Source organism: Sus scrofa, chromosome 14 (genome assembly GCF_054392235.1).
Source record: "Sus scrofa isolate SSC_HxYL_T2T_F1_AM1 chromosome 14, Sscrofa_HxYL_maternal_Yorkshire_Landrace_v2.0, whole genome shotgun sequence".
Lineage (NCBI taxonomy): Eukaryota > Metazoa > Chordata > Mammalia > Artiodactyla > Suidae > Sus > Sus scrofa.
Window position 1 is genome coordinate 88,061,378 of NC_139396.1, and position 21,724 is coordinate 88,083,101.

A 21,724-nucleotide genomic window follows, 5' to 3' on the forward strand; every position below is an offset into this window, starting at 1 on the left:
TCCTAAATGACTCCACAGCTCTGCTTCCTCCTCCTGAACAGTGGGGAACAGTGGGGAGCGCTGCCCCTGAGCCTGGCTGCTCCATAGAACCGGCACAGCCGCTTCTCTGCTTCTCTTCCCTCCCCCAGAGCTTCCATCCCTCCCTCCTCTTCCCTCTTTTTCCCATTATCACCTCCGGAGAGTAGTGACATTTCTAGATTGATGTGTGAGTTGCTTATTTCCGAGATGTCTTCTAGCTTTAAGGTTCTTTTGTGTTCTAGAAGAATTTCCTTCCCCCTTACATTTATGCCTTTTCTGAAATAATGTTTTGGCGTCTGTATCTTTCCCTTAATTCCCTTGTGTGTATGTTCTTTTTCACCTGGCTGATCTATAAAAATGTAATATGCTTAACTCAGATAATTTGTTTGTGTCCTCTGAAACATGCTGTCAAATTAGATACAAAGTGACCTAATATCCCATCTGCCAAAATCACTCACAGAACTGCTCAAATGGAAGGTCATGAAACAGCTTGGATAATGGTATTTTAAACATTGCGTTTATTTCCTGCAGGTTGCTAAATTAGGACTAGCAGTAATTCATTTAACATATTTATTAAGGATGCTGTGATTCCTGGGTGCTGAGGAAAGTGCTGTGAATGAGATCGATGAGGTCCCTGGTCTCAGGGAGGAGGGGCACATGATAAGCAAACACATAACAAAGATAATCTTGTATAGTGATAACTGCTATAAAAAATAAGATGATGTATTTGAGATGGCCACTTCAACTTTAGTGAAAAGATTTCAGGAAAAGCCTTGCTGCGGTGGCAACATTTGCACTGTGACCTGAATAACAAGAAGGAGGCAGCTCTGAAATTTGGAAGTGGAACATTCTAGGCAAAGAAATAGAAATACAGCTGTGTCAGGAGGGAACAAGCTTGGCATGTTTGAGTGGAGAGTAAGTCAGTGAGGTAGAAAGGAGCCAGATCATGCCGGGGCTTCTAGGTCACATAAGGAGTTTGGATATATTCCATTGCACATGGGGAGGCCATTTAAGTAGGCAACCTGTGTTTTAGCAAAACTGCTCTGCTGCTCTGTGGGGAATTAACTGGAGGGATGCAGGATGAGAGACAGGTTAGTTAGAAGGCTATGTTGTGGCAGGTGAGAGGGGACAGCAGCTTAGAGCCAAAGTATAGAGACGTGAAGGGCAGAGGATACATTCATGGAGTAGAATTGACAAGACAAGTTGGCCTTGCTGAAGGTTTAGATTTAGGTGGCAAGGGAAAGTGAAGAATCAAAATGAATCCAAGGTTTTGGCCTAAATACTTGGGTGTATACAGAGGGGAAGCTGGAGGAGGACTAGGTGTCCAGTTTCCCAAAACCTATAATAATCTGAGGCATCATATTTGTATCTTAGAAGTACTCAGGGGAGTTCCCATCATGGCACAGTGGAAACAAATCCGACTGGGAATCATGGGGTTTTGGGTTCAATCCCTGGACTTGCTCAAGGATTCCGCGTTGCCATGAGCTGTGGTGTAGGTCGCAGACGTGGCTTGGATCTGGCCTTGCTGTGGCTCTGGCATAGGCCGGCGGCTACAGCTCCGATTGGATGCCTAGCCTGGGAACCTCCATATGCCGCGGGTGCGGCCCTAGAAAGATAAGAAAAAAAAAAAAAAAGACCAAAAAAAAAAAGAAGTACTTAGATTGGCTGTCAGTGTGAGCTTATTTATATTTTACCAACATGAAACCTCGACCGAGGACCCTTTTGATCCCCATCTTCATAAGGCAAAGTAGTTGGACTAGGAGAAAATGAAGGTAGGTAGATGGGGGCTGCGTAGGAAGAGTTTCCATCTACCTCAGACTGTGGAGGCCAGAAGGAACAGTGGCCTCTTGTGTTCACAGGGCGGAGAGTATATGAAATGCTTTGGTACCTGTGAAAATGGCCCTGCCTCCACCCCCCACCTCCTAATCTATGGGATCACTGTTGGCTTTTTCCCCTGGTGAGGGAAGCATGCATGCATGCACACACACACACTCACGTATTTACATAAAATTCCAAAGGGAATTTTGTACCCATATGCAACAAGTCATCATACTATATGCTTATATACATATGTAAAGTTGAAAACATTTTGTTAAGCCTCAATAATAGTAATTTTTTTCAAGTAGGAAAGTTTTTAAAGGAAGAAAACCCCCTAGAAGTTTTCTGTAATTTACACATACACTAAAATCCCTTCAAGGAGCCCAGCTGATGGGGGGCAAGGAGGACTGGGGCAGGGATGGGGGTGAGGGAGAGAGGATGGAAATGCTGATACCTTCAGGGTTCCCAGAAGCTGCCAGTCTGGTGTTTGCCTGCACCATCTGTTCCCCCTTCTTTGTGTATCACAAGATCTCACGACCCCATGCAAGGAAGGTGACTTTTTCTGTTTGCATTTACTGAACTCATGCCAAACGCAGCCAGCGTGGACAGGGTTAGCTGTAATGCCGACTTTCAATTGTGTCCCAGGGCAGATGGCAGGAATCCGAGCCTCCTTGGGCACACAGCCCTCAGAGATCAGTTTAAGAACCTTTGTGATTTGTTCCTGACTAAAGCTGAAGCTGCACAAGAACTGGAGGAAGGTCCTTTTATGCTGAGCTTGGGTTTTTAAGAGATCTGAGTATAGTAGGGATGCATGTCTTAGCCGCACTGGACCAAGATGGCCTTTTCTTTACATTCTCTTTGTCATTCTCTTCTTCTGTCAGTCTGCCTGCTGACAAGACACCAACTCTTTAGTGACGGCTGCATGAGGGAGGTTGGGAATTTACTGGGCTTGCCTATAAAGTATTTGGTGACATCTGGATCACAAAGTGATCATTATCAATTTATTCTGCAAATGATATTCTGAGCCCAGCCACAAAAGTACATGCAGATATTTTATTGAGAGTGGAAAATAATCTCAGTGATAGATGGCCTCAGGACAGTTGTGGAGTTGGTCTTCATATGCTCTCATTTTAGAAATGATGTATTTCAGGCAATAAACATTCTATGCCAATTTTCCCCTTAGTTGATACACTGTGATCATACACAGCTGTAGTAAATTTGCTGCAAATACAGCCTGACTCAATCAAGAAATAATGGCACATCATTCCAGTTTTTAAAAACATGTCTCTTCAAATGTTGCTCTCTTGAGGGGCTCTTTGACTTTTTGAAATTTTTGAGATCAGCTGATACTAGCTTTTTGGAACTCTCAGAACAGGGAGCCACAAAGGCTTCCTGAGTAAGTAGAGGCTGATCACAAGACATTCTTGTTCACTGCTGTGATGGATGGTATTATGGGCAGTGCTCCAGACTTCCTTAATGGGAATACAGTTTCTTAAAAACATAAGCAAGGAGGATTTTAAAAACCAAATCCACTGTTTAAGTGAAGTAATGTTTTGTTTGTTTTCCTTCAGCTCACAGATATCGCCTCAAATAGGAAACCCAAATGCCTGTATGTATATCTTTTTTTATACTTGGGCCATTTAATAATGTTTGCATAATATGTTTTCCTGTTGCACTTTATATGATATCTATAATATAAATGGATTTGAGAGTTTCAGGTGAAAAATGTACCTGCTTATGTACCTAATTTTCTAAAATGTGGATGTGACTTTTAACTATGCTAATAGCCTGTGAGTAGGATATGGCAATATGGTAGTATTCCAGGAATCTTTTTGAAGTATTACATAGTATAACTTTCCCTTATTGTGGTAGAATGTAGCCATAATGCTCTATAGTACTGTTAATGTAATGTGCACACTAATACATAATATATATAAATTTATACCATCAATCATATGCCTTATGACAGATCTACTGCAGATTTGTCTGAATCCCCCAGCAGTCACTTAAAGAGTCAAGAGATAATGGTTCTGGTCCCATATTTTCCACAGACCCTGGATAGTCACTTAAGTTTTCTATGCCTCAGTTTTAATCACTGAGAAATAGGGTTAGTAATATTCCCTGAGAATTTAGTGTCATGAGATCATTTCATGAAGGCCATAGAAATTTTTGGAAGAAAAATATCAAGATATATGATTTGTTTTATTGGCAGCATTACTGCCACCTTTGCATGCAGGAATGATTGTGCCATGAGTAGCTTTTATTCTTTTAAGGATCTAAAGAAATCTTTCTTTCTGCTCACCTCCCTCCTGTCCTACCATCTGTAGAAGCCGAGGGCACCCACATTCTATGTGTAACCACCCTGATCTCAAGATCCATTTCCATCCAAAGGGAAGGAGCTACCTGAAAAAAGCCAAGGATGACAGAGCCAGCATGCAGCCTGCCAAGTGCATGCACGAACAGGCCGAGTCCCCAAGAGATCTCTGCAGACCAGCAAAGAAAGGGGAGCCGCTCGGGTTTGGCCGGAAGGGCAACATCAGGCCCAAAATGGCCAAAAAAAAGCCAACAGCAATTGTGAACATCATCTAAAAGGGTGGGTGACTCTGGAACACCATCACAGGGCTTTGGGAATACTGTTCTAGAGGCCATCAATAATGTCCTTTTGGGAGTTTCCTGGTATACAGCAGGTTAAGGATCTGGCATTGTTACTGCTGAGGCTCTGATCACTGTCGTGGCATGGGTTCAGTCCTTGACCTGGGAATTTCCCATGCTGCGGCCAAAAAAGGGAAAAAAGAAAAAAAAATAGCTGGAAAAAAATAATAATGCCTTTTGGACACATCCCATCATAAAACACATTTCATATCCATATAAAAGCACCTGGATTAACTATAATTAAAAAACAGGAATCCTGGTGAACCAGAATATTTTATAAGGCCCTTTTGGAAGAAAGAGGCAAATTACAGGAGGAATTTTAAAAAACGAAAGCAATCTTAAACTTTTAGTAAAATGAAGCTCCAGCATCTAAAATAATTAGCTCAGTCTCCAGTAGTATCCACATCTAGGGTTCTGTGCAGTGGTCATTAATTCTCAGCCCCAAGGTCACCCAAGATGTCAGGCACTAGGGAAAAACGCACCTGTGCCCACAGCTTTCTGAATTGTGTGGCAAGGAATGGGAATGTAAAGTTCTGTTAATATCAGTGAAATAAAAACATTTTTGTTTGCTTTTAATTTTACCTCAATTAACTTGGGAGCCTCCAAAATAAGGCTTCTTGTTTCTCCGAGTATTCTGGTTAGGAAGATTTCAGTGTTTGGGTTGCTTCAGGGACTCCTTTTGACGGACTATACTCCAGTTTATTTGAGTAAGGTTTTTTGTTTCCCTTGATGCATGTTTATCCTGATTTGGGTGCGCCTCCGCTCTCTTCTTTGGCTGAGTGTTCTCCACCCTAAGACCAGCTGCTAGCCTCTATCTTAATAGCTGCTTCTACTACTGTGGCTGGAGAGGACAGTAAAACCCTTTTGATCAACAGCCATCATCTTTTCAGGGTCTGAACAGTTGGATACCAGTGGATTGCACATTTAGTGCCTGTGAGCCATCCCGGAGACTGCAGATGTTACTCAGCCCTTTCCTAAGACCTGCCTCCTGGGGAGTGTCAGCAGCCTCTCTGTTAGCTGTCCTATAGATAATAGACTATATTCTCCTGGCTGGGCTGGGCCTAACTTTTCCATATCCTGCTGCTTTTGTGCCCTTTCAACAAAAACTTCTGTTCTTACCTTTCAAGCAAGTATATGAGGTATTTGTTGTAGGCAGCCTTCTAAAGTAATTTCTGAAATGAATAATGCATGTGGGATCCAGAATCTGAGGCTGTCCTCCCTCGCTGCCTCCCTAAATGGCCTTTGTTTCTTTAAAGAACCATCTGCTGCAAACCTCCTGCTTTACAGTTTTACTCATGAATGAATTATCATGTTACTTTTTTTTTTTAATTTAGCAATATCATCGGATTTCCTGCACAGTTTACAGTGCTGACATTCTTACGGAAACAAGAGTAATTACATCCACAAATATATACACATATATAATATATGAAATATATATGTCAAGTATTTAATAATTATTTTTAAATATCCATGAAAAAGGTGTGTGTTTGTGGTGGGTGATTTTTAAACTATATATGTTCATGTAAATTGAATTATTTTAAAAACTAAAGCTGTAACCTAATTAACATTAGTAGAATTATGATTGTTATTGCAATAAGCATCAGATTAGCAGTGCATTAAAAATAGGTAACAAAACAAATACTTACAATGCCAGTAAATTGAAAAGTGTAATGTATATTATACAAATATTTTGAACCTATCATAGTGAAAATGTTGATTTCTGAGTCTTCACTTTGCCTTTTGGCTCACGGCAGTGGGCCATTCACATGGTGTATAGGTAACTATCAAGGGGGGAAAAAACTGCTGTGAATATCACTGTTTAGGCTAACACTGTAAAAACTGTAATGTTACAATAATTATTTATTTGGAGAATTAACATTCTCTAAGGTTATTTATTATTAGTGTTTATACCATGATTGCACTTTAACCTTTTACGTACTAAAAAATTGACTCGTTCGTTGTATTGCATGCTCTTGGCCCCATGATGTGTGTGTGCAATGACAACAGTTTGTTTTTAAAGGTTGTATGAGCCAGATTTTCCCCCCATTTTATTTAAGGTAACTTACATTATCAGTTTTCGTTTAATATGCCTAGAGAGCATGACAGCTCTGTTTGACAGTGATACCCAGTGCTCTTCAGAAAGCACCATAATGTCATATCTACTCTATGTACATTACACAACACAAATGATTTTAAGGTTTATTATATTTAAAAATTCTTTTTAAAGTTCTAACTAAATTTTGACCCTTATATAACGAGATGCATTATGTATGTTGTGCTTCCTTAGAGACATAAATTTGCTTTTTTATGGAGGCAATTCATTCATTCTAAGGGATCTCCCACTTTCATGCCATGGCCTAAGCCTTGAGCTGTATCCCACTTGGGTCTCATTTTTAAATATATTCTTTGTCCTAATAAGCAGTCAACCTTAGAGCTGCTTTTTTGAAGAAATCACCAAAGTTTCTAGGAAAACATGTTCAAGTTTAAACTGAAGAATGGATCTAGCTTTATTACTTGTTTTGTAATGAAGAAGTCTTTATTTCAACTCTTCTCTCATTCTCTTTTGTCAAACCAGGTTATAGATTCTTAACTGAAAAGTTCAGATTACTTAGATACTGTTTTCCCGTATTCTGCAGGGTCAGTCAGTTGTATGGAAGTTGGAATATTCTGTTCCCAGAATTTAAGAAAAGTTTTTAGATTATGAAATATTATAATAATAAAGCTCTATTTCTGACTAATGTGTTGGTATGTTTTGTCTACTTGAAGTCTTTCTGGAGAACCAAGTATGCTGGTCCATTAACAGTGAACAAAATGGTTCTTCATGAATAAGCTGTTCATTGTACATAGAGACACTGTGATCTTGTACCTCTATGTTTTCTTGAGAACTTAGCTTGATCGTTCCTGTTTATCACAATGCCTCTAGTTAAAGGTTCCTTGTACATATGTTCACACTGAGAAGTCCTCATTAAAAGCTCATTTGGAACTTTTCTCCCATCTTTCTCCACAACTATGAGTAATTTTCCTACACTGTATTTTTAAACTTGTCAACTCTTAACAAAACCCATGAACAGATTTCACAGTATATATCCCAAACTATATGTGCCATACATCCTAGTCATTACAAGGCCCAGAAAGTGATCAGGATAGTTAACAGAGAGGATTATATCACTGGTAGAATCACTTAGTCATTGGTCTCTTCAGAACCACGGGATTAGGAACATTTAAGGATTCCATTTGTTCAGAAGCTGTTAGAGCTGTTAGGGAGATGACCTCAGTCTGTTTTTACACTTACTTGTGTTAAAGTTAATGGGTTCATCAGGTCATAATGTTCTTGAGAAATAACTGCGACATTCTTGATTGTCTCTGGGCATTAGAAAACATAAATAAATCCCCATATCTCAATTCTGTTCAGTCTGGATCCTTGAAAAGTGAATTCCAGAGATGGCAGACATGCAAGAACCACACACAAGCCCTGGAACTATTTCAAATATTTAAAAGGGTGGGGAACTTTAGGAATTGGATTCCTTTTGGTAAATTAATGTGATTTTTTTTCTTTCTCTTTTTTTTTTGGGGGGGGGCCATGAACTATATCAGTAAAATGCAGATGTCTCAAATTTTCATTTAAGAAAGGGATCTTCAACCTTTTTTTTCTAATGGTTTGCAGCCATTATGCCAAACCAGAAATGAGTCTCTTCCTTTCAAGGAATTTCTGACACAGGCAAGCCTGGCTCTCCTGCTTGCCGTGCAGTGGGGACACTAGTAAGCAAATTCCGTCTGTGGGGGCAGATGTATGTGATGGTGAATGAGAGCTTTGGTACCCATGTCCTATGAGAAGAGGATATATAGGTAGTGTCCTTGCATATGTGAAGTGCTGTCACAGGCAAGTATACTATTTTTTTGTGACTGCAAAAGACATTACTGAGACAGTGAGTGAACATTCTAAAGAAGTAGATATTAAGTCACTGAAGGAAAAGTGTCTCAGTGTAACACAGAATAGGTCACCTTACTGAAAAGTGAGCTCCCAGTCCTTTTGGTAGATGATCTTTCCTTTTGGAAGACTGGGGCTCTACTTTCAGATAAAGAATTGGACTGGTTTCTTCAAAGAATGCTGGTAGTCCCTGGGATTCTGTCGTATGTGAAACTGCTTTATTGTAAGGGTTGGCTGCATAAAACTTAGTGTTGACATGACAAATTGATTTTGGAGATTTTCCCCACTGATTAGGACTTTGTAAAATTTCCTGTAACATGCATCCACAGTTACCCTCATAGAAAGCTTCTGAGGTAGGTAGCGGTGAAGAGGTATCATTTTCTTCTCTCAGCAGATGCAGTGACAGCAGTTGGGGGAAACGAGAGATACACAAGTGGCACAGCTACCTTGGTCAGATCCAGGTGCGTCCCAGGAAGCATCTCACTTCACTGAATGTGGTTTCATGTTTAAAGAGAAGGTACAGTTTTTCCTACAACATGGCTCCTAAGTGCAAGCTGACCACTTCATCTGGCGTTTGGTTGAGTCAACAGCAATTCTGTCCAACACAGGGGGAGAAATTAGCAATGCTGGACTTAGAGATGGTGTGCGGTGTGTCAGGCTCTAGTATTATGCCTTCCTCAGGCATTTTTTAGGTAGTTTTGATGATACTTAAATTTTGCCTTTCTTCTAACAATACTTAAGAATGTGACTCCACCATATTTTGCAATGAAGGTGAGGTTTACAGTGGTTTGAAAAGTGTTCCAGGGACCCAGGGTTCATGATAAAACCAGAGCAAGAACCAGAATATTGTCTTCCTGAATCTTGGTCAGTGCTGTTTCACAACATTGTGCCACTTCCTTGACAAAGAGTCCCAGAAAATGGCCCTAAATATATGCATTTTTTGATTATACAGTGGTTCTCAATGTCCTAAAATTCAGCTTCGTGTTTATTACAAATTATTGAACCTACTTAATGCAAGCCACTGTGGGGGATATAACTGTCATCACTCTGTAATCTCTACACAACCCTTGCCTTGTAACAGAGCCACCTCAACTTGCCAAGGAATTCCAAAGTTTTAGCTCTAAGTCTGTTAGAGTTTAGTGCACACATTTTTGGGCACATCAGATTGGGAGTTTCCCGACCAATGAGAAGGGCACTGCATTTACCTTGGTCAGATGTGTCATAGAGAAACAGCTGATTATATAGCTCAGTCCCTCCTCTTTGTGCAGAGGGAGCATCCATTTCCTTAATTCTCACGAATGCACCGCTTTATTTTTATTCCTATTTGAGTCTGCCTGTAACTTGACACCATAGCTAAAATTTCTTCTACTATCATCCTAAACACAGAGGGCTGGAGGGAGGCACCGGAATTCTTATTAGCTGAGGGACATCCTAGCACAAACATAAAGGAGCTTAGCAGGGGCTAGGGCAAATGAGAGGACATACAGTTAGTTACTAGGATGCAGAACAAAGTCCGAAGCCTGCCTGCCTGAGCTGACCTCTCTCACCTGGTCAGCCTCACCCCTCTGACTCACCCCTCTGGCTTCCTTTCAGAGCCTTACCAGTACCCTGCTCTCCCCCATACCACAGTTATGCTTGGTTATGCCTTCTGCCTGAAATGCCCTTTTTCTTCTCCACCTGGTTCATTTCTATTCAGCTTTCAGATTTCAGGTCAATTGTCACTTCCTCAAGGAAGCCTCATAACTCTTATAGCACCACACACCTTCAGGGTCATATATATAGTATTTCACCATTTGCCTTATCATTTAGAAGGTAGCTGTTCAACAGAGTGAATGCTCACTTTAGCCCAGTAGCTTAAATAGGCCTACTTTAAGGTCTCACCAGATGGCTCTTGTCAAAATCACTGGAACTAACTGCACATCTAACAGTCCACTCATCCATCCATCCAACCACCTATTCACTAATACTCACTGGGGGCCCTGGATGGGCCAGTCACTGTAGTAGGCACAAGGGATATAGGCAGCCCCCTGACAAGATATATTTGGAGTAGCAGGTGAAGTTTTCTGACCCATTAAGGCCCATCCTAGTCACTGTTGGCCTTTCTGGAGTGGAGTCTACATTACCCTAAGTGGCCCTGAGTCTTTTGCAGTCTTCCGGGAAGACTGCAGTAACTAAAGGGAATTCCTGACTCAGTTATTCTCTGTGCCATGATATGTGGCTGAACCACCCTGACTCCATTTTGTCAGCTCCATCTTAGGCCAGCAAGTCCTACCCCTTCCCCTCTTCTGAATGACTGAGCTTTAGCCTAACTCAAAAGGAATGCCTCAAACCAGATGAGCTCCCTATCAAGCTTTATCCCTACCCTCATCTGACAGGAAAACTTGAAGAGTGTCTTTTGCTGACGCATATGGTTAATGGTCATGAGACCCCTACACCCCTCCCCAGTGGGAGGAAAAGCTCCCAGTTCCAGTCAGTGTAAACATGCTTCTCACGTGGTAGTCAGATTCTATTTTTAGCTAAAAAGTTTACCTTTTGGTGTTGGGGAATGAAGCTGTGAATGCCTCTGGACCATCAGTGAGCCTGATCCTTTCCACCTGTTTGTAAGTTACCCACAATAAACTTCACAATTGTACTTTATGGAGTTGCCTGCTTCATTTTTCTGTCTCAAAGTTCCTTCTCAGTTCAGAAGATATTATTCAGTATCTCCACCTCTCAACACATGACACTTTATTTTCTTCACAGCATTGATTACTGTCTGAAATTATTCATTTATTACCAGTTCCCTACCCCTGACTCATGGGAGTGCCTTGTCCATCCTGTTAATTGAATACTGCCAAAATCCTGATTGATGCAGATTTGTTCAGTGAGTCAATGAATTGGATCTAGAGAGAAAATCCTTGTCCTGACCTCTTATTTGGAGCAAGTTTAATGGCTAGGCATTGATGACTGGGCCGTTACAGGGAAAAGACCTAGGGGAATCCCTGCAGTATGTAGACTATATGGAGGAAATTTTGGGGTGCCCCATTTGGTCCCAATGTTCTTCCTTAGATGAGGGCAGTTTGTAGCCAACGCTGGTCCTTCTGGGGATAACATAGGCTTCTGCAACCCTGCATCTCCAGATAGTAACAGAAACTCCTCTAAGATGCCTAGAGCAGTCATTCTCAAACCTTGGTTGGAACCATAATCAAAGGGGGAATTTGGTGAAAATGCAAAGGCAGGCTCTATCCTACTTTAGCGAGCACTGAAGTTGAGCAGGACCCTGAAAAGCCCTCCCAGGTGTAAAAGTTCCTCCTTGTCCCCTGTTTCTTAAAGGTTTTAGTTTCCTAGGCCTTCCTTGAATTCCAAAGAACAGACACAGTTACAAGTTAGGGAAGTGAGGGAATGCAGAAACAAAGCAAGAAATGATACAAGTTGAGTAATAAAACAGAATCCTACTTCTTCCTCAAAGTGCAATCTGTTCCATATCCTTGAATTGTTCTGTAGAAACTAAGACCCTTACCCTGGTGGAGGATGGTGACTACATGGGCACCACAAGCACCCGGCCCCCAGACTGCCTGGAACCAGAAAGTTGATGATTAAGATTCCTAAAATACTATCCTATTACCTCACCACCAGCCAATCAGGAGAGCATCATGGACCCTGCAGCCTTCATCCCAAATATTACCTTAAAAAACCCCTCCTTGAAAGTCACTGGAGAGCTTACATCTTTTAAGCATGAGCTGCCTGTTTTCTTTGCTTGGTGCCTGCAATAAATCTGTACTTTCCTTCACCACAATCCCATGTCAGTAGATTGTCTTTGCTGTACTGGTGAGTGGTTTGGTAACAGCATCTGTGTTCTCTGTTAGCTATCTAGCTAAATCTTTTTTAAAAATATTTATTTTTAGTTTTTAGGTTTTTATTTAAAATAGTTTTATTAAAGTATAGTTGATTTACAATGTTGTGCCAATTTCTGCTGTACAGCAAAGTGACTCAGCTATACATATATACACATTTGCTTTTATATTCCACCAACATTTGATTACTACTGCTCTTCTCTGTGCATTTTTCCCAAGTTTGTTCCATGGAGTGATAGTTCTCAGAGTGTTAATAGTTACTTAAATAAACTATCAGATTAAATAAATTTCCCTGCTGCAGGTGGTTCAGAATCATTAAAATGCAAATGTGAATCTTGAATCTCCCAGAGGAGAGAAAAGTGTACAATGCTTCCTAAACTTATTTGGCCCTGGAACTACTTCTTCCAGGGAACACGCATTAACATCATCTGTAACTACTATACAGTTAGTGTTCATAATATACTTAGGAAAACATATCAAAACTGCAATCACTGCCCTCCTGCTTCTTAGGAGAGCTTCAGAGTTTCTGTCTTAAGGCAGTGAATGTCACGAGACCTGTTTCTACAATATTTCCTTAGCCTCTTTGCTGAAAACTCCATCTTGTCCTGCTTTACTTTATCCCATCTTCCTGCTTGAAAAACAGGCTCAGCGCTGGTAAATGACTTAAGCTTAAGAACAAAGACCTAAAGGCATAAGTTATTCATAGGGTCAGCTGAATGAGGACATAATGTGTTGGTCTAGGCACGCAGGACCTGTGCAGATTGGCACGCAGTTTGTACAGCATGATACGTCCTCTTAAGAATAAAAGAAAGAGGAGCCTCATGGCCCCAAGGGGTTTATGAGGAGTCGTTAGCAGGATATGCATTGGCAAGGAGAACGGAGGTGCAACCTAGGCAGCCAGTTGCTGCAGATAGGCATGCTGTCTGCAGAAGCACAATGGTGATTCTCTAGATGCTATGCATAGATAGCTGATGCCAAACTTCCTCAAATGCTAATGATTGTTAAATGCCTAAAGGTCAGAGTAAAAGTTTAATCAGCAACCGGCTAAGTGACTTTTAAAATAACTTTAAGAAACCTATATCCTGCACCTATAACCCCCTTCTCACTTGACGTAATCCTAAAAAACACAATAAAAGCAGTGTGGTTTCTTGAGGCGGTGCTCTTGGTCCCTGAGACCTTGAGTCCCCCGGTTCCAACCTTTACTTAAGATAAATGTCTCTGTGTCTTGTTTTATGCTAACTATTTTCCTTAAGTTTCACAGCACCTGTTCTTCAGCCCCATCCTGCTGAGCTGGTCTCGGCAAGTGAACATTTAACAGCCAGTGTGGCCAATTACATGATTCTGTGGTCACCTAAAACCTTGCTTCTCAAAGTGGCCTATGAACCAGCAATTTCCAGCATCACTTGGGAGTTGGTTAGATATGTAGAATCCCAGGTCCCACCTCAGAGCTACTGAACTGGAGTCTGCATTTTATTTCATTTCTTTCTTTCTTTTTTTCTTTTTAGGGCCACACTCATGGCCTATGGAGATTTCCCAGGCTAGGAGGTGAATTGGAGCTGTAGCTACTGGCCTGCACCACAGCCACAGCAACCAGATCCAAGCCTCATCTGCGACCTACACTATAGCTCACAGCAATGTCAGATCCTTAACCCACTGAACGAGGCCAGGGATCGAACCTGTGTCCTCATGGATGCTAGTCAGATTTGTTTCTGCTGAGCCACGACGGGAACTCTGGAGTGTGCATTTTAATAGGATTCCTGGGTGATTGGTTTGTACCAATATAGAGAATGGGGGGAGGGGAGACCGAAATACAGGGGGAGCCATTCAATATGAAATTACTGGCCCTCTCCCCATCATCACTTATCAGAATTTATGATTCACTCTTGGAAAGAGAGAGAAGGGCAAACAGTGTAATACTGATATACTCTCTGGACCCTTCCTTCTTTTGCTCACTTTTTCCAAGGCTGGGCTCCTGACAGACGATTAGGGATAGCAGTCCTCACAGATTCAGGAAACCCAGTGAGAAGAAAACCCTTCCTGAAACTTAAAGTGTTGATCAGTAAATACCTTATATAAATTAATTTGTTTGGATAGAATAGAGAAAAAAAAACTGGTTGTGAGTCAAATTACATAGAGTAAAAATTGCTTGGGATTTTATTATTGTTCTTAGGCTTCTTAGCACAAGTGAACTAAAAGGAAAGCTCCAAGTTATTGTCTTTATTCTTAAGAGCTCTCACATCTGTCTCTAAAATCCTTTGCCAAGTGTACCACCCTGTGGATCATACAGGTAATCCAACTTCTTTTTTTTTTTTCCTGTTCACTTGGTCTTTCTCCAGTTTCTGGCTCTTTGCTAGGTGCTGAGATTTTCTCCTTTGTGCCTTTCGATTTTCATCAGTTTTATCTTGACGCGCCTGGCTATGGCTTTCTTTGTATTTATTTTGCTTATGGTTGTTTCTTGAATCTGTGGCAGAGTTTCAAGAATTTGTGTGTTGATATCATTCTTTGGGAATTTCTTGGCCATTATATCTTCAAATATTATTTTTACATCATTCTCTCCTGTCCCTGTGCGTGGGCATTTTTCTGTTGATCATTCTTAACGTTCATTAATCTTGCCTTCTGTTTCTAATCTCTATTAAACACATAATATCAGATATTATATTTTTAAATTCTAAAATTTCCATTTGATTCTTTTTAGAGACTATAAAAAATTCTCCATTTTAAAATTGATTCTATTTTCTTGAGCATATTAGACATAGATATTTTATTTTATTTTATTTTTTTGTCTTTTTACTATTTCTTTGGGCCACTCCCATGGCATATGGAGGTTCCCAGGCTAGCGGTCGAACTGGAGCTGTAACCGCTGGCCTACGCCAGAGCCACAGCAACACGAGATCCGAGCCACGTCTGCAACCTACACCATAGCTCACGGCAATGCCGGATCCTTAACCTACTGAGCAAGGTCAGGGACTGAACCTGCAACCTCATGGTTCCTAGTCGGATTCATTAACCACTGCGCCACGACGGAAACTCCAGGCATAGATATTTTAAAGTTCTATTTTCTTGAACATATTAATCAAAGTTATTTTAAAGTCCTTGTTTGTTAATGCCAATATCTATGTCACCTGTGGTTCTATTCCTATTGAATGTTTTTCTCTTGTGATTTTTAGTAATATGGTCCTGAATCACATGCCTAAAATTTTGTTTGTTGAATATAATGCTGCTCATTGTGTATAAAAATTAGATAGCTCCGGAGTTCCCGTTGTGGTGCAGTGGTTAACGAATCCGACTAGGAACCATGAGGTTGCGGGTTCGGTCCCTGCCCTTGCTCAGTGGGTTAGTGATCCGGCGTTGCCGTGAGCTGTGGTGTAGGTTGCAGATGTGGCTTGGATCCCGGGTTGCTGTGGCTCTGGCATAGGCCTGTGGCTACAGCTCCGATTCGACCCCTAGCCTGGGAGCCTCCATATGCCGCGGAAGCGGCCCAAAGAAATAGCAAAAAAAAAACAAAAAACAAAACAAAACAAAAAAAACAAAAAAATTAGATAGCTCCAAATGACTTTTTATTCCTTCACAGTGGGTTTAGCCTTTCCTCTGCTAGGCAGATGAAACTGAAACTGATTCTCTTAAACCAATCAAGGAATGAACTGAGTCAAAGCCGACTTTTAGTTTTGCTAAGATTCAGTCTGCCTCTGAGTTGTTTCTGTTACCAAGATGCTGTCCTTCAGGATTTTCTCCACTGAATGTCTGATGTGTTCACTGGTCTCCCTCCTCCTGGCAGAACCTAATTTCTGTCTCTTCAGCATTATGAAACAGTGGCAAATTACTTTCTGATTTTCAGAAGTTTTTGACAGAGCTTGCAAGTCCTAGAGTTTGTTTCCCCAGTACCATAAGTCTATGAGAAAAATGTTAGTGTTTCAGAAGTTTTTCCGCTTAGCTTTCAATCACCTGCCCTCACCACTTCAGAAATTTGCAAATGTCAAATGTCTTGAGAGTTTTGTGTTTGAGGTCCCTTAAGCCTGTAATTATATCTCTATAGTCCCACAAGACCATTAAAATCTTTGCTGGCTTTTCTTCCTCCCAGAAGTCTGAAAAAAATCTGATTGCCAATCTCTTAGAATTTGCATGTTCCCCAAGGGAAAAAGTGTCAGACCGTTGAAGTTCTCTCCTCTTAAGAAATTTAGCCATTCCTGCCTCCTTTGATTCAGCAGCTGTCTGATGTCTTTAAAGAAGTGAACCTATATCTTATCCAGAGTTTCTAGGTGTTCTTTAAGGAAGCATTGGTCAACCTCGAATTATACCATTCTACCCAGAGCTGGATAGTCTTATCTTGCATTTTAGATTGACACTTTGATCACATAATTTCTCTGGTTTCACTTTGGCTTCACTCTGGATGCTATTTCTCAGATCACCCTCAGCTCTGAGCCATGAAGATCTTTTAGTCCCATCTCCAGTGCAGGTTCTCTACACAGATCAAGTGTTTTAGTTTTCCACCTGACCAGATGCAAGATTACCAGAAAAAAACTACTATGAAATTTGTATAAGCTGAACACAGAGTGACCCAAACGCAAGGAATCACATTTGGCGGAAGAGTGATTCTTTGCACTCATAAGTAATGTTTAACAAAAGAAAAGGAAGAATTTTCTCTAGATGTTCCTTATTTGAAAAATGCTTTTCATCTGAAATATTCCCATGTTTTCCTAATACTGAATCCAAAAAGCACATGTCTGATTTCTTGAAGATAAAGCCTATTGCTTCCAATGCTTTGATGACAGAAAATAGGAAAAATAAAGGATTAAAGATTTTCAAGAGGCCAGGGATCCTGAAATATTAGGTGGCAACTTACTGCTCAAAATAAACTTTTCCTATTCACACTGAAATCTTATGAGAGAGAGAGGGAGAGGGGGAAGTTGAACAGACATGTAATCATACAGCATGAGGTTACTACTGTAATTTGATGTGCTTCTTCAAACCAATTATATGATCCTTTGAAGGCAAGGTCCCTCTGTAGCTCTGTAACCCAGAGAATTTCAGATAATTTGAGATCTAATAGACCTATTTTGTTAGCAAAAGAGTTATTTGAAATAACATTAAAATACATATTTCTATTCAAGAGAATCAACCTCAATAAGTGTACTTACTTTGTTTACCAAATGACAGCTTATATTATTCCTAAAAATTTCCAACACTGGTCATCAACTCCTTAAATCTACTTGATGTAAACATACCATTCTTTCTCCTTATTTTGCGTCATTATAGTGTTTATTCATACATTAGCCTAATGCTGATTATTACTACGCATCCTCTCTGGAGTGCTTGGAGTAGATTATTTTAGTGCTTTTTGCCATAGCAGTCATTTAAAAAAATACCAGTAATGATTCCAGTGGATAAAACATTCAACAGTCTTTCATAAATAGAACTTGCTCTAAACATGAACAAAATGTCCATTCTCATTTCATTGCTAATGCCCTGTTTTATTCAACTAGAGTTATTTTCTGTAGCTTTTACCTCTAAAGTGTTGCCATAGAAAGTAAGACAAAATGAAAAATCAGCTCATTTTAGTAAAAAACGTGGGACATTTGCTAATATTCCTCAGAGCTATCACAGGGAAGGAAAAATAATTTTCCCTCTACCCTTCTAGGTTCTTGGCTGAGACTCCCCTGTCCTAAAAGATAGATTAACAAGAAAAAAACTATTTAAAATATATATGCACCTATGTAGAGATACTGAGGGCTCCACGAAGATATGAGACTTAAAAGAAGTGATCAAACCCCACCAAAAAACATAAAGTTTGTGAAGAACTGAGAAGACAATGGGGTTCAGGCTATGTCTAGTGAAATGGTGAAGTAGCAAGGTTTAGGGTCTTGTTGGCCCTAAATTCCCTGACTGGTGACAAGGATGCTTCTCAGGAGGGTACTTTTCACGTGGAAGATTTCTCTCCTGATTTAAGGGAGACAGAAGAAGGTCAGAGGATTCTTTCTGCAACAAGCCGTTTCTCAAGTACCTTTATTCAAAATAATCGCTATGGAGTTCCTGTTGTGGCACAGTGGAAACCAATCCAACTTGTATCCATGAGGATGTGGGTTTGATCCCTGGCCCTGCTCAGTGGGTTAAGGATCCAGCATTGCTGCAAGCTGTGGTGTAGATCACAGACACGGCTCGGATCTGATGTTGCTGTGGCTGTGGCCAGCAGCTGAAGCTCCAACTCAATCCCTAGCCTGGGAACTTCCATATGGGGCCCAAAAAGCAAAAAAAAAAAAAAAAAAAAAAATCAATGTGTCAAAGTGGCACATAGTTTGGGGTGACATATTCTGAACCCCTACACTATTTATCTAACTCAAGCTAAATGTTCTCATCATCCACATTCCAGACACTATTGTGGCATTTCTGCCTTAAGGATGGACAGGACTTTAGAGATCTTTAGTCTCCTTCCTGTTTTATATCTGGAGAAATTGAGACATGCATTGATAGCGTGACTTTCTGAGATTCAGTTAGAGAGTTAGTAACAGAGAAAGAAGGACAGTCTGAGTCACTTAATTTTCTTTAACTGGAAGCTCCTTGAGAGCAAGTAACAAATTTACTTTTCTTCAGAAACTGACTTTTCTCTTACACTGCATCCATCTATAAAGAATATACTTAAATTGGAGTTCCCGTTGTGGTTCAGGAGATTAAGTACCTTACTAGCATCCATGAAGATGTGGGTTAGATCCCTGGCCTTCTCAGTGGGTTAGAGGATCTGGCATTGCCTTGAGCTGTGGTGTAGATCACAGATGTGGCTCGGATCTGGCGTTGCTGTGGCTGTGGTGGAGACCAGAGGCTATGGCTCCAGTTCGATCTCTAGCCTGGGAACTTCCATATGCCACAGATGTGGCCCTAAAAAGAAAAGGAAAAAAAAAAACACAAAAAAACCTACCTAAATCAGATTCAGTATGTATATTATGTACTGCATGCTACCTTTGTGTAAAAAAAAAAAAAGAAGAAAAGAAAAAAAAGAATATGAAATATATATTTGTAAAATGAAACAATGGAGAGTTAAACTAAAAACTAAAAAAATTAGGGAGAGAATAGGAAGGAGGAGAGAGGGGTACGGTGAAGACTTCTCTGAATTACTTTGTTTTAAAATTGTGATTTTGGAATCATGTAAATCTTTTGCACAATTTAAGTGTGTAAAAGTTAAAGACAGTAACAAAAATGCACAAATAACTAAAGGAATAAAAAAACAGAAGCCCAGCATGACTATAGACAGGAATGATTTTTTAGTAGTCTACCTTCCCATGGTGCTAGTCAAATACGACAATGAAAGACTCAACTCTGATCAATATTTCTAATGAAAGGAAAGCCTTCAGCAAATGTATGTACTCTGCTTTGATGCAGTCCATTTATTCTCAAAGACTGGGTAGCATATGTTTCATGGCCAGTCTCAGACCATTCGTAAAAATGGTTTGTACTCGTTCTAATTTGAGCTGTACAGTCAGATTAATTTCAGATCCACTATTTACTTCTCTTGGCACCTTAGGCAAATTACTTCTCTGTGTTTCCATCTGCATACATATAAAGTGCAAATAGTAATAGCAAATAGTTCCTACCTTAAGAACTTCTGTGAGGATTAATACAGATAATCCACATAAGGAGTTTAGCACATTCTCAGGTATACAGAAGTCAATAAATTTTAGCAATTATTTAAGGAAACAGTATTTAAGTAAAAATAACTAAAAAATTAAAAGTAATAGATCTATTTTTATGTTAAAAATGTGAACTACATTATACACATAAAAGATTATATACGTTTATTTTTTTAAAGTAATACAGTGAACACTCAGGTACTTCTACCTATTCAGAACATTTATAAAGACTTTTAAGTCCCTGCAAACAATCCTCTCTTTAGTTTTGTTTTAGAAATTTTAAAAATTGAGATTTTACTGTATGCATTTTTTTATGATTTTTTTTTTCTTAACATTTCTTTATTTGGGACTCATACTTACTATCTGGGTTTAACTCAATTTCACGGTTGTCAGGTGCTCTATTATATGAAAGCATCACGGTTATTTAAAAATCCACCCTACTATTGATGAGTATTTGGATTGATTTCAGTACTTTGCTATTACTAGTGTCAAATGACAAAGATAATACAATTTATTAATGGGCGTGATGTCTCTCATTCAAAGGGAAGCAATGCATGGACTGGGAGAGTACAGGGCCTCACAAGCAGGGGGAACACTTCCTGAAAGAGATGAGCTTTTAGAAGTGGCAATGCAGAAGTGCAGCACAATTGACTAGGGAGGTCTGGGATTTCCTTATGAGGCTAGGGGAGGATAACCTAGCTAAAGTGGAGCTGGAGAATTGAGACTGGTGTATGTAGCTGATTTAGGCTGAGGTTTGTGATGTGGGTCAGACCACACGGGCAGTCTCTATTTTATGGGTCTAGATACACAAATTAACTCTATCATTAGCAATGTTGATATGAACATTCTTATACATTTTTCTAGGTATAAATGCACAAGAATTTCTCTAGCATATATTCCTAGGAGTGGAATTGCTATGTTATGAGATGCACATTTAACCCTACTGGTAATTTCACATTGTTTTCTGAAGTGGTTGTACTAATTGATCATCACTCCAGCAGGTATGAGTATTGTATATCGAAGATATCATCCCATTCTCTTCTGGTTTACCTTGTTATTGAGAGTCAGTTGTCTAATTTTTCTTCCTTTGTAGGTAATCACTCTTTTCTCTCTGTTTTTAGAACTTTTTGTTTTTGGTACAGCTTTTTGCAATTTTACCATAATGGGGCTAGGTATGGATTTTCTTGTGTTATGTTCATTTGGGGGTTCACTGGGCTTCCTGAGTTTGAGAAATGGGAGATATATATATCTCTAGATTCTCTGAAGTCTATTACTTCAGCATCTAGCATTCATATTAGTCAGTACACTTAGGTTCTTCTTCAGCAATAAATTAACCCTGAAATCTAAGTGGCTTAACACAGGAAAAGGTTTTTTTTTCCTTTTGAATACTTTGTGTCTACCACAGGGTGATAGCATATTCTACTACATATAGTAATTTAAGGATCCAGGCTGATGGTGCTTCCATTATCTTTGTAACTATACAGACTGAAACCTGTATACTTCTGGATATAAAGGAAAGCAAATAGAACACTTAGTAATCTTTTTCTGTCTCCAACAGCTTTTTCGGCTTAGGCTTCAGAAATAATATCCTGATTTTCTTTAAGTGGGCAATGAACTTGAAAACAAGACTTCTCTGACTTTCTTTCACCCTTTCTGGTTTTATAAGAACCTAACTCCCTAATTAGGACTTATCAGTACCTAGTCTCTTCTAAAGTGGTTTCTGTTTTTCACTGAACCTTGACAGATAAAGCATTTTGTACCAGAAGCAGTTCTGGTAAATAAAGTCTCAAAGATGGGAATCTGGCCTACTTAGGTTTAAAGGGATTGACAACTATTAGTAGTAATTCATGGAGTAC

At 39.8% G+C, this 21,724-nt stretch overlaps 2 protein-coding genes across 6 annotated transcripts in view; one reads left to right on the forward strand and one right to left on the reverse strand.

Annotated features, from left to right (window-relative positions):
• The window catches only part of ZNF365 (zinc finger protein 365), an 831,894-nt gene that overhangs the window by 19,565 nt on the left and 790,605 nt on the right, over positions 1 to 21,724 (forward strand). For 2 of the 5 annotated variants that reach the window (XM_084997054.1, XM_001927188.6), the window contains exons 4-5: positions 3,408 to 3,445; positions 4,164 to 7,229. The exons of 1 other annotated variant lie outside the window; for it this stretch is intronic. In XM_084997054.1, coding sequence (XP_084853180.1) covers positions 3,408 to 3,445; positions 4,164 to 4,425 — 300 coding nt within the window. In that variant the 3' untranslated portion in view covers positions 4,426 to 7,229. Of the gene's footprint in view, positions 1 to 3,407; positions 3,446 to 4,163; positions 7,230 to 8,810; positions 11,057 to 21,724 lie in introns of those variants that run through there. 2 more of the 5 variants (XM_084997053.1, XM_084997055.1) reach the window with 2 other exon arrangements.
• LOC146396841 (uncharacterized) overlaps positions 1 to 21,724 on the reverse strand; it is a 221,025-nt gene that overhangs the window by 9,914 nt on the left and 189,387 nt on the right. The gene's annotated exons all lie outside the window — the stretch shown is intronic.